The sequence below is a fragment of the Haliaeetus leucocephalus genome, unplaced genomic scaffold, assembly GCF_000737465.1.
Source record: "Haliaeetus leucocephalus isolate CR32 unplaced genomic scaffold, Haliaeetus_leucocephalus-4.0 Scaffold192, whole genome shotgun sequence".
Taxonomy (NCBI): Eukaryota; Metazoa; Chordata; class Aves; order Accipitriformes; family Accipitridae; genus Haliaeetus; species Haliaeetus leucocephalus.
Genome location: NW_010972628.1, coordinates 82121 through 95088, shown reverse-complemented (window position 1 = coordinate 95088; position 12968 = coordinate 82121). Strand labels below are relative to the sequence as shown.

General features: G+C 42.0%; 1 protein-coding gene across 2 annotated transcripts in view; it reads left to right on the top strand.

Annotated features, from left to right (window-relative positions):
* The first annotated feature begins 3952 nt into the window (after positions 1-3952).
* LNPEP (leucyl/cystinyl aminopeptidase) overlaps positions 3953-12968 on the top strand; it is a 71546-nt gene continuing 62530 nt past the window's right edge. For both annotated transcript variants that reach the window (XM_010565453.1, XM_010565452.1), the window contains exon 1: positions 3953-4296. In XM_010565453.1, coding sequence (XP_010563755.1) covers positions 4278-4296 — 19 coding nt within the window. In that variant the 5' untranslated portion in view covers positions 3953-4277. The remainder of the gene's footprint in view (positions 4297-12968) is intronic.

Sequence of the window (12968 nt, the reverse complement as noted above, 5' to 3'; positions counted from 1 at the left end):
AGTATTTTATTTATTTTTATGACTTAAACAAAAACAGCAAAGCAGGAAGAGCACTTACAGGCAAAGTGTCTATACTGCAATAAAATGTTCTAATGTTGTAACCCTGTCATGATTTTCCTCCTTAGAATACATCTGCGCTTGGTTTTTTTCATCTGTAATGTAGGACTGTAATTCATCTAGAGGCTCATGTGCTGCTGTTGCTTATTTCTACATGGCTATTGAGAATGGGACTGCAATTGGCATCCTGCCAAATCCTTGTTTTAGGCCATAAAGAATAAAATATTTGCTGGATTCTAAGAAAATACACAGTTAAATGATTAAAGTAAATAATTTTGTGAGCAATGCAGCTAAATGAGATGTGGTTGTCTTTGCATATCTTAGCTCATTGCAAATTCTTGATGGAAACTTTTCTTGCATTAGCATCTTTAAATGCTCTCTCTCTTACCTGCCTCTACATGCACAATTATAAGTGTTCCTATGAAAGGATTCTCTGGTGTATAGTTCACATCAGAAAATTTTTTCTTATTGAGGCACTTACAGTACCTATCCTCTCAGATCTATTTTCATCTAACTGGTAGAAATTTTATTGCTCTTGAGATGTTTTCCCTAAGATAAATGCAAGTGATTTTGAAGCTTCTGAAAGAGACACAGAGAGAGGCAAGGTAACAGTGTAAACTTAACTGCACTCTATTCAAAAAGGAATGTACATCTAGGAAGTATTGCTGAAAGGTAGGTTGTTGACAACATAAAATACATAGCAATGACTATTCTGTGGAAGTAGCTCCTTCTAGGTATGGATACATCTGTAGAAATAGATAGATAGATAGACAGACAGACAGACAGACAAGGATATTTATTTTGTAAACACAGTGCTATGGATTGCTTGGGATAATACACTGAACAGATAGTTGTTACCAACAGCTGTATTTCCTGCTGGCAGGGGATGAAGGTGTCAGATTTATGCAGAATAGTGTGCACAGCAATGAAACAATTTTAGCTTTAAATACAAAACCTTACATTAAGGAGGAAATTAACACATTAGTCAGTAGTACTAACTACTTCAGTCAAGGAATAAAGAGAGCTTCACCATTCTTTTTCTCTGCTCAAGCTTTAGGCACAAGTGTTTGTTGGCACAATTTTTTCGTCTCCTTTTAAGGTTGTCAGCCAAATGGTTCACCAGTCCCGTGCCTGATTCTGAGCTACCTCTGACATGTTTTAGCAAGACTGATGAAGTAACTCCTTTGTCTTCAAACTTCTGCAGTACTGGCAACTTCTCAGCTCTACATCCTATTACAGTGTAGATTCTTCTTATGTGCAGTTCTGGCTGAAAACAACTGGAGAATTTCCACTGTGTCAAAGGCACCTAAGTGCCTACCTGACAGTTAATGTTCATGTGGCCAAATCTCTGTTCCTCTCACCAGAAAAAACAGAACAAAGAAGGTCTGAGTCATGTTTCCTGCTGTTTAAAAGCAGAAATATCTCAAGCATTCTTTAGGGAAAGCAAGTCTTCAAAGACAAGAAAGAGGCAGGGTTGCTAGCAACCATATTTTACCCCATGGAGAAGACTCAGTTAAGTTATTGCTGAATGGAGGCTGTCAAACAAAGTTGAAATACATGTCACTGAAGATGCTTCAAGGATATGTTTAAGGATTTGAGCAACTAAAGAAATGTTTTATTCTGCATCTTAAAAGAAAAAAAAATATTGTGGTAATAGTTGACTTAAGGCCTGAAAAAAGAACAAATTTAACATTCTTCACTTTTACCAATCACTCATACCACTAAACTATAACTAAAAACTGTATTTTATAGTGAAAAGGGTCTGTAACTTTTGGACACAGATTTTTTTTTTTTTATCATATTAGAGAAATTCTAGATTTTTAATAACTCCAGCAAAGCTGGAGCTTCAATTGTGTTCAATTGTTGTGCTGGTTTTGGCTGGGAGAGAGTTAATTTTCTTCATGGTGGCTAGTACCAGTCTATGTTTTGGATTTGGGCTGAAAAGAGTGTTGATAGTACAGGGATGTTTTCATTATTACTGAGCAGTGCTTACAGAGTCAAGGCCTCTACTGCTTCTCACACCCCCCCGCCAATGAGTAGGCTGGGGGTGCACAAGAAGGTGGGAGGCAACACAGCTGGGGCAGCTGACCCCAGCTGACGAGAGGGATATTCCATACCATATGACATCATGCTCAGCATATAAAGCTGGGTGGAAGAAGAAAGAAGGGGGGGATGTTTGTAATAATGGCACTTGCCCTCCCAAGTAACCATTATGTGTGATGGAGCCCTGCTTTCCTGGAGATGGCTGAACAGCCATCTGCTGACAGGAAGTAGTGAATGAATTCCTTGTTCTGCTTTGCTTGCGTGTGCGGCTTTTGCTTTCCCTATTAAACTGCCTTTATCTCACCCCACAAGTTTTCTCACTTTTACCCTCCTGATTCTCTCCCCCATCCCACAGCAGGAGGAGTGAGTGAGCAGTGGTGTGGTGTTTAGTTGTCAGCTGGGGCTAAACCACAACAATTGTGTTCTAAATGATGTTATACAAAATTACACTGAAACCCTTATTTTTCTAATATTGGACAGATGCAAATAGGTGCTACTGTGAAATGAACTCTATACCTAACTTCATCTGTATGGATAGTTCCCATTGTATTCTCTTAAAAATTTGATTTTAATAGGAAAATCCAGCTATGGAGATTTCTGCACATGTAATGGAGCATGATCTTATTTTAGCTCTTCTGCTTCACAGAGATGTGTCATGCTAATTAAGGATTTTGGATTGATGAAAATGAAGAATGGTGAAAGCAAGTGATGAGGAGCTCTAAAAAAGCTATTCAGACCTCTCTGCAGCCTCTATGCAATATTGTGTAGGATCCCAGCTCTGCAGAGTCAGCTACTTCATTATTAATGTTTGTTTAATATATTTAAATATAGGCCAGGCAAGGTCAGTGCTTAGAAAAGAAAGCTCTCAGGACATGTTATGCTATTAAAACAAATGCTTTGGTGATTTAATAATTTAATAATGTAAGTTTTCCTTTTGAGGATGAGCTGTTGTCATATGTTAAGGAGTGTCTAAGAACACGGTGAGTAAATGGTCATTAAAAGACTCGTATAGGTCTGTGCTCAACATTAGGACTAGTATTAAAGTCCAAGTACTTAGTGTGAAATAGAACTACAACCTGGTTTATGCTACAGGGTTGTCAGTGTAACCAAGTGTGTGAAACATGCTAAGGTGTGAGAAAGTGAACTTCTAGGTTTATGAAGCAGAACAGGTACAGGCCTGGGAATAGGGCCTGAGCTCTTGTGGACCTCTGGCCCTCGTCTCTCCCCTCCCTCCCCCAAAGAACAGTTAAACTTAAGATTTCTTCCCTTTTATTGGCAAAATAAATATTGGGCCTTTAGATTTTGAGTTCTTCAGTATTAATCAACTCCCATTTTCTTCTTTTCCAACAATCAGCAGTTAAAATTTCCCATATTACAGGAAAAAAATGGTATTTAGTTAGCCATGTGATAGCAGAAGTGTAGTGGTCAGGGAGAAGGGAGCAGGTAAGGCAGAAATAGGGCTAAAAATAAATATTAAGGTTAAATCGCAACAAACGGAGCGCGGCAGTGAGATGCAGGCAAAGCTGGCCTGGCCCGGCGGCATTGAAACGGTCGTCAGGCGCCTGCGGGGCCTCTGTGCAGCAGGCCGGGGCAACCCAGAGCCACAGGGAGGCCTGCGGGGCAGCGCCAGGATCCCGCTACTGCCGGGTCATTCCGCCTCTGCGGCGGCAGGGCGGCGGCCGGCATTCGGCTGACACGCCCGAAACAGCGCAGACGAGCAGAGAACCGACATCCCGACAACCGTCCCCCACCCCCCCAGGGCTCGGAGAGCCTCACAGCACGCTGCCCCACCCTCCCCGGGCGTGCGGAAGGCGGGTCTGCGTGAGGAGTAGGCGGTGCAGCGTAGCCAGCCAGGGGGCGAGAGGGACGCAGGCGCCGAGGCCCGGGCAGAAGATGGTTGGTGTGGGCTCTCTCCCGTGGAAAAGCTGCTGAGCAGGGAGCTGCGGACTGAGCCTGCTGTGCCCCCAGCCGCTGGAGCGGTGGTATAGGGTCGGTAGGCAGTGACTGCCGTGTGAGGGGCCGCAGCGGCCCGGCGGAGCCCGCGGCAGCGCCCGTCCTGGGAGCATGCGGCGGCAGGAGGAGGAGGAGTGAAGACTCGAGGCTGCGTCTCCGCGTCGTCTTCTCATCCCTCGGCAGGGCTTCGCTCTCGCGGGCTGAAGGCGGACTCCTTGAGGGAAATGGAGCCGTTTCCCAGCGGTGAGTACTGCGGCAGCGCCGCGCTGCCGGCGGGCGCACCCCGAGCCGGCAGCGGAGCCCGGGACGGGGACGCGCGGCGTCTCCGCGGCAGGCCTGCCCAGCCTCCTGGCAGAGGGGCGCCCGGGCGAGCCCCCGCGCCGCAGGGTCCGGGCGCAGCTGAGCCTCTCAGCGGGAGCTGCTTGCCCAGGGGAACAGAGGAGGCTTCTTAGTCGTGGCGTCCCCATGGTCCGCGGCTTGGAAATTACCTCAGTTCTTGTTTTATTCGGGTTAATTAGGCGCACATGTCTTTAACGAGGAAGGTGAGAGGAGGCTCCCTCTCTTTTTCGGTACAGTTGTACTTTTTATTGCCCTGTCATAGTTTCACGGTGGCAGATAACAGATACTACAAAGCCGGGGCAACTTCTACACCAAGGTGTTCTCTCACTATGCGTTGCTCCGAGGAAAGAGCCTTAAATGCGTCCGGAGTGTCAAAGCCATCGTGACTCTCTGATGGGAAGGACGAACCAGACCCTCTCTTTATGCCGTTTTCCCGATCCAGGTGCTCTGGACAGTGTGACCTCCCAGCGAGGTAAAGGAGAAATGAAACACAGGAGGCTCTAGGGTGTTTGAAACAATGTTTCAGGGTGCTCCCGGAAGCCCAGAAAGTTTTCAGAACTGTCAGTGCATTAGCAAAAGTGCTTGAAATAAAGATTGTAGTTGCAGCTTTGAGAAAACCATACACGAGCATTTGTTGACGTTGTGGTACAGCAGTATGTGTGCATCCTGCGCTTGTGACTGAAACAAAGCTATATGAAGTCCACATTACTACTGCCTCTGTAGTAACAAATTCTACCCGTCCGGGGCAGAGGAGGAAATGAAGCTCTCAGATCAAACTGAAACCGAAGTACATTTGGTTAGACTCAAGAAAGTAGCCAAATATGGAATTAGGACAAGACACTGAGTAAACCAACAGCCTTCCTGTTGAAAATGCAGCGCTTATATTATGGGAGGGATTTAGTCTGTTAATGACAAGCATGCTGTGTAGCCATAGCTAAAACACAAGGTAGGGTTTGCTGCATTATATTCTAACTCCTCAAAAACTCCTACAAAACTTCTGCCAAATTCAGAAAAATCCATGCAGTAAAAACTAAATTTTCTGTTTCACTTGAGAAATATATTGTCATTGCCTTGTGTTTCCCTTTTCTCAAATACACTAAAAATTCCCTATCCTTTATATGCTGCCGTTTAAAATCTGAAGGTTGTGAGCTCTGGGCATATCTTGTTGGTTTAACTAGCAAGATGGTCTTTTTTTTTTTTTTAAATTACACTTCTATGGAGGGTATTTTTTTGTCATGTTAAATTACAGTTTGTACAAGCAGTTGATGCTTTGGTTTTGTACTTAATCCTGGCCTTGGTAGAAGATCTTTCAGCTACAGCTTATTACAATCACAGGGTTATAATCTGCATTCCTGTATGCCTGGTAAAAAGACCTTGTCTTTAATGGTAATGCAGTTTAGGGGAGAATTTTTTTTAAAGTCATCTTGCTGAGTCCATTCCCTTTGAGAGAGACAGCCGTCATGTTGCTGTCACTTTAAAAGTCTGACATAATACTGTCACTGCATTGTGCAATAAAACCTTCAAAAAATTATGCTCTTTATCCATGCAACTGGAAGAAATGGCAGTGGGCCTGAGCATACAGCTCAAAGGTACTTTGTGCAACTGCTGAGAAGCGATGTTCATGCACAGAGCTTCCTAATTTTGTTCACTGAAGTGAAAAAGCCTGGAGATGATGGTGAGACTGTTTGGAAGAAAATTTGGAAGTGAAGCTGGTCAGTAAATTTCCTCCAGAAAGCTGGCTCCGCTGGAAAGGACACTAAAGACAATGTGCAAATATTAGAGCAGAGATGTTGCTTGTTATTTTGATGATCTTGAGGCATGTTTGGTACTCAATAGCAGCTGCTAAAATCTGAATTGAAGAGGGCGCTTACACTATTGGCTTTTTGAATAGAGTTCTTGTTTCCATGGCTGGTGGTCTGGAAGCTTTTGTGGGCATCAAATCTTTCAAATAAACTTCATGGTAACTGAAAGGTTTTTTGTTTTGTCTTACATGGTAGTAATGAGTTCTGTTTGTGAGTCTGTATGTTGATTTCCTGTGCAAAGTGCTGTGTAAATTCAGAGGAAAAGATGGCTCTCAGAGGAAGCTTACAAAATTGTATTTATAGAGCTCGAGTTCTTTGGGGCTTTTACCCTTGTAAAACAGAAGCATTTCAGTTGGATGCAGAACTCTAATGCCAATTTGTCAAACCAGTAAGAAAACAATTTCTTGTTTTACTTTACCTATCTAAAGCTGTGTCAGAATGGATGGGTATCTTAAAACAGTTTTCAAGGCAGCAAATGCACTGAAGTGGATGTGGAAGATCACTTTTTCTAATTCAATATTTGGTGTTTTTTTTTTCTTTAAATAAAAGCAGAAACACAGCCATCGTTAATTTCAAAAGTCAAAGAAAGCCTTATCCTTTCCTTTAAATGCTACTGGGTGTGCTGAACTCTTTATTTTTTTGAATAGTTTCTCCAGTGGAAACACTCAGATAACCTAAATAAAAATATTTAAGATTTCTTTTGACTTCATGCCCCACCCCTGTACTGGAAACTTAGGCCGAGTCCTCTTTGGAGAGATCTCTGCTATGCCTTCCCTCCTGCTCCAGTGTTTGGTTGGAGATAATGTGTGAGGTCTGTAGCTCTGGAAGAACAGTTAATTGCAGATCTATTTTTAGGGCCTGGAATAGCTAAGTTAATCATAGAATATCTTGAGTTGGAAGGGATCTATAAGTATCACTGAGTCCAACTCCTTGCTCCTCACAGGACTACCTAAAACTAAATCATATGGCTAAGAGCGTCATCCAGACGCTCCTGAACTCTGACAGGCTTGGTGCCATGACCACCTCTCTGGGAAGCCTGTTCCAGTGACCAACCACCGTCTCAGTGAAGGACCTTTTCCTAATACCCAATCTGAAATTCCCCTGAAATATTATAAATTAGTAAATGTTTTAGAAGTGGTTACTAGTAAGATTTTATTTTTTGAGACAAATTTCTCTATTTTACATGACTGTTCTTAATTTGAGACCTTTCCAGAAATATGAATAATCAAAGTATAATTAAATGTGCCTGGAAGACTTCCCTTTTCTTGCACATTTGTTGTATGATCTCAAATTCTTCTGAATTGGGAACTACAAATTAATGAGCAGAATTTATTAATTCTGACTAGTCATTTGTTACCTTAACAGTTTCACTAAAAAAAGCAAAAAAATTGAAATACTGACTAAAAGGGATATGTCATGTAGTTTGGGGCAACTCTTTCGGAGAATATTAGAAAATATTTGCAAGCCTTTTGCTTTTATTTTTAGATGGTATATGTTTCTGAAAGATCATTTCCTGTTTAGTTCATTAAACACAGAACTTGCCATTTGAGATGCAAGGAAAAGGCAGAAGTGAACTATTACAATGTTTCTCACTTAAGACAGGTGATGTTCATGAACAAGTAACTGCAGAAGGGATATCTTGTGATGATCTGCTGAAATGCAAATAACATTCACTGACATTCTTGAATTATTTTTATCCTTTTTTTTTTACACAGCAAGTAGAAACTTTGAAATTAATTACATAACTAAAGTGATGAACAAGGTAAAAAGGCTGTTGTGGGAAGAAGTGGGTTTTTTTGTAGAAGCTAGAAATAAACCAAGTTAGGTAATGTCATTTACAAAATGAAAAATGTCATTTGCAAAATCTAGTTACTTCAGCTAGTTCCTGTCAATTTCAAAATGTTTCGTTCTTTGTGTTAGCTTTGTTCAGTATATAAATGTATTGGAGATTGCAGGAGTGTGTTCTGTGTGCATAGCCTAAGTCTGTTGGGGGCAAAAAGCATACCCTTAACTGTCAGGATTTTATACTGTTGTGTCATGGAGCAGAAGGGTTCCTGTTTGTTTGAAACTGTATTATTCAGTCCTAAACAACAGACTGAGTAATCTGTTGTGGTAAGATAGTACATAAAAAAAATAATAAATCTAGGAGGACTGTTCTCTGTGTCTTCCCCCCTTTCCCCTCCACATTTTGCATATGCCAGCATTTTAATTTAGTCAAATATTACTGACAGAAAAAAATGCTGATTGCATCTGTTTCTAAATGTGAGTTTTGTGTTGTTCAAGTGTGTGTTGCTAGATAGTATTTTTCCACAAAGCTGTGTTGTATCATCTGTATCTTGTGTTCCTGTGTCATCTAAGCTAAACAGGAACCTGTTTTCTCAATGAGTTGGATACGTATTTGCTTTTACTGCATTTCTGTGAACTTCCTGTCTAGCAGTAGATGCTCAGAAGTTAATTCAGTAATTTGGATACAGTCTGTATAGCTGAGAGAGCAATCATCCCTCTCTGGGCTCCATTCATGTCTATACATAGATTAAGACTTACACGCTTTCTTTTGCTGGCACTTTACAATACAAGCTGGGATCTGGATGTATTAGTGTCCTGGTTTCAGCTGGGATAGAGTTAGTTGTCTTCCTACTAGCTGGTATAGTGCTATGTTTTTGAGTTAGGTATGAGAAGAATGTTGATAACACTGATGTTTTCAGCTGTTGCTCAGTAATGTTTAATCTGAAGTCAAGAATTTTTCAGCTTCTGATGCCCAGCCAGCAAGAAGGCTGGAGAGACACAGCCAGGGCAGCTGATACTGAAAAACCTGGTCGAAGAAACTCTTTTAAGACTTGATTTCAGAGTTTTAGAAAGCAGGCATTATTTATTGCAGTGCTGGGTGCATGGGGGATCGCTCCACCTATCGTGCACACCATCAGGCCTAATTGTGCAGGTTAAGTACATGTTCTACATACATATTCACTAGATTTCTGAGAAATGTTATACATATTCATTAGTTTTCCGGGAAACTATTAGCATATGCAAATGTCCTTTACGCAGGCTCATTGAAGATCTCTGGTGGTCTTCAGGAGTCCTCTGGTGGTCTTCCATAGTCTTCCTCACTTGTCTGCTACTTGACCCTTCTCGGATGATTCTGTGCAGTGTGATCTTCTGCATGTTTGATGCATCTTATCCTAAAGAATGCTCGTTAGTGCTTCTATTATCTATGCTTACATTTTGACGTAATCCATATGGATACTTCTAAGCTAAGTTACCTAGGAGGGCTAAAGTCCTTATCTTCTGCAGAAACTGCAAGGCCATCCAAAAGCAATTTCTCATACATTTTGCAACATACAAAACTTTCATCTACTACTGATTCACAAATAATTGGGCAAAGAAATAGCAAGGACATTGTATTCAGAAAAACATCTTGCATCACAGCTGACCTAAACTGGCCAAAGGGGTATTCCATACCATGTGACGTCACATCTAGTATATAAACTGGGGAGAGTGGGGTGGGGCGATTGCTGCTCGGGGACTAACTGGGTGTCGATTGGCAGGTGGTGAGCAATTGCATTGTGCATCATTTGTATGTTTTAATCCTTTTAGTATTACTATTGTCATTTTATTAGTATTATCATTATTAGTTTCCTCTTTTCTGTTCTATTAAACCATTCTTATCTCAACCCCCGAGTTTTACTTCTTTTCCCGATTTTTTTCCCCCATCCCACTGGGTGGGGGGGAAGTGAGTGAGCGGCTACGTGGTACTTAGTTGCTGACTAGGGTTAAACCACGACAATTAGTGACAAATCTGGAACAGAGTACTCCAGCACCTGTTACAAAGTGAAAAGCAATTTAATCATCAGAATAATGAGGGAAATAAATTAACACACGAAGAGAGAAGAAAGAACTTAATCTGCTTGAAATGTTTTCTTTTGACAAGATGAAACACTAGGAGTTGGAAGGAGATGGAAAATCTATTTCCCTGTTAAAACAATGTCTGAAGATCAGTGTATAGATGTTCACCATGGACTGTTAGTATTTTTCCACTGAGGAGATGGTATTCCACTTGTAGAATAAATGAAGCCACTGAGTACCTGCATGATATCTATGAGAGAAAAATGTTGAAAGCTTATGTTAACCTCAGTATCCACCTGTAAAAGTATTCCAGGACTGTCTTGTCATGGTTTTTTGGGAAGATGATGCGAAGTCCAACAACCGTGTTTGACATTTGTGAGGCTGTGTGTACATGTGCTAGATAAAGCCCCATAATGACTGCCACAGAAAGTGCTGAAAGCTAATAAAAGCTAGGATAAAACCATTTTTATTTGTTTAACTCATCAGAATATTTTTTTCATATTTGATGGGCATTTGTATAATAATTGCCCACAAAGAAGCTGAATTTACCTTTATTTAATGCACGTCTCTGATTTCAGTAGTGATTAATTCAGCTGCATTCAGAGAATTCAAGTTTTCCTTTTCCTCCTTCACTTGGTGATTTGAGTGAAGGAAGTTCAGTGAATTTCTAGCTCTGCTGGACAGTACTTGTTTTTCATTAAGTACAAAAGCAAAGATTGTGTATAAGAGCAAAACCATTAAGATTTCTTTGTGAGTGAGAGCCATATTATTCCTTTGTCTGTCAGAGAAATTTGTATGCATGGCAGCTACTGCTCAGACTTCTGTCCAACACTACCTTAAAATAACATTAAATTAACTTAAATACACCAGCATTTTTTTGTGAGCTGGGTTTTAATTGCCTCTGTTTTAAAGAGTACATATGTAGCTTTTAATAGCTGTGCTTTGACTATTTTTGATACTGCTTTAAATAGTGGTATTATATTAACCTTACATTGTAAGAATCATAAAAAGATTGTATACCTTGTAGCCAGGAAAAAAAGGGAGAGAACCAATGGACATTCGAAGGAAATGGAGAGGATGGAGGGGAGACAACAGCTCTGGGAAACTCATTCAGTTGATCAAAGAGACAGGAATTCTGAGGTAATACGGTGTGTTGGGTTCTGCCCAGTTTGCCTCCCTGGGGCACAGCTGATGCTTTATTCCATCATGAGTGTTCTCTCACAAAAGATGTTCAAAGAAGATCTCAGTGCCTAGTTCTTCTATTGGATTATTCAGGGTGTGTGGTAATGTACTGCAGTAGTTGTCATCTTTACTGCAGCTAGTGAAGAATGAGAGAGAGGAATCCTGATTCCACTGAAATATGAGACACTTTTGGCATTTTATTTGTTCATGTGGAGATAAGGTGGGTTTTGATTTTTGGGATGGTTTCTTCCCACCAAATCTCCCACCAAGCTGGTTGGAGGAATCTGTTTCACTGTGCTTTAGTAAGCGTAGCTGAGTGCAGAGAGCTTTTCTTGGGTTGTAATCAGTCTTTGACACTGAAGGAACAGATTCTGCAAATACTGGCGTTCTTGTGTAACAATATTTCCATCATAGCACCATTGACTTTTATGGGGAATCAGTTGTGTTTAAAACTTAAGAATGTGCCTAATTTACCTACTGCTTCAGGGCTTAACGCTGCTTTTTATTTAAGCCTTTCTTTGGTATAAAATCTGACAATTTCTTCTGCAGTAATAATGAATTGTTAACACATCAATAGAATCACTTGTAACTGTTTTTCATGCATGTAAACCAATCTTTCTGGAAACAGCCAGGCTTGTATTTGTGGGAGTCCAGAAAGCTTCAGAATACTTTAGAATCCTCATTACTTCTGAGCTGTAAACCATTATAAGAGAAAGACAAAGAGCAGGTTTTCAGGAAATGGAACTGGGAATATAGCATGTGTAAGTGTGGTGGGTTGACGCTGGCTGGATGCCAGGTGCCCACCAAAGCCGTTCTATCACTCCCCCTCCTCAGCTGGGCGGGGGGGGAGAAAATATAACAAAGGGCTTGTGAGTCGAGATAAGGACAGGAGAGATCACTCACCAATTACCATCACGGGCAAAACAGACTCAGCTTGGGGAAAATTAACTTAGTTTATTGCCAGTCAGCCAGAGTAGGGTAATGAGAAATAAAACCAAATCTCAGAACACCTTCCTTCCACCCCTCCCTTCTTCCCAGGCACAACTTCACTCCCAGATTCTCTACCTACCCCCTCCAGTGGTGCAGGGGGACGGGGAATGGGGTTTACGGTCAGTTCATCACATGTTATTTCTGCCGCTTCATCCTCCTCAGCGGCAGGACTCATCACACTCTTCCCCTGCTCCAGTATCGGGTCCCTCCCACAGGAGACAGTCCTCCATGAACTTCTCCAATGTGGGTCCTTCCCATGCGCTGCAGTTCTTCATGAACTGCTCCAGTGTGGGTCCCCCACGGGGTCACAAGTCCTGCCAGAAAACCTGTTCCGTGGGCTCCTCTCTCCACAGATCCACAGGTCCTGCCAGGACCCTGCTGCAGTGTGGGCTTCCCACGGAGTCACAGCCTCTTTCGAGCATCTACCTGCTCCGGCGTGGGGGTCCTCCAATGGGCTGCAGGTGGATATCTGCTCCACCATGGACCTCCATGGGCTGCAGGGGGACAACCTGCCTCACCATGGTCTTCGCCATGGGCTGCAGGGGAATCTCTGCTCTGGCGTCTGGAGCACCTCCTCCCCCTCCATCTTCACTGACCTTGCTGTCTGCACAGTTGTTTCTCTTGCATGTTCTCACTCTCTCTCCAGCTGCCATTTCTCTCTGTCCCACAACTTTTTTTCCTTCTTAAAAATGTTATCACAGAGGCATTACCACTATCACTGATTGGCTTTGCCTTTGCCGGCGGCAGGGGCTTTTTTTT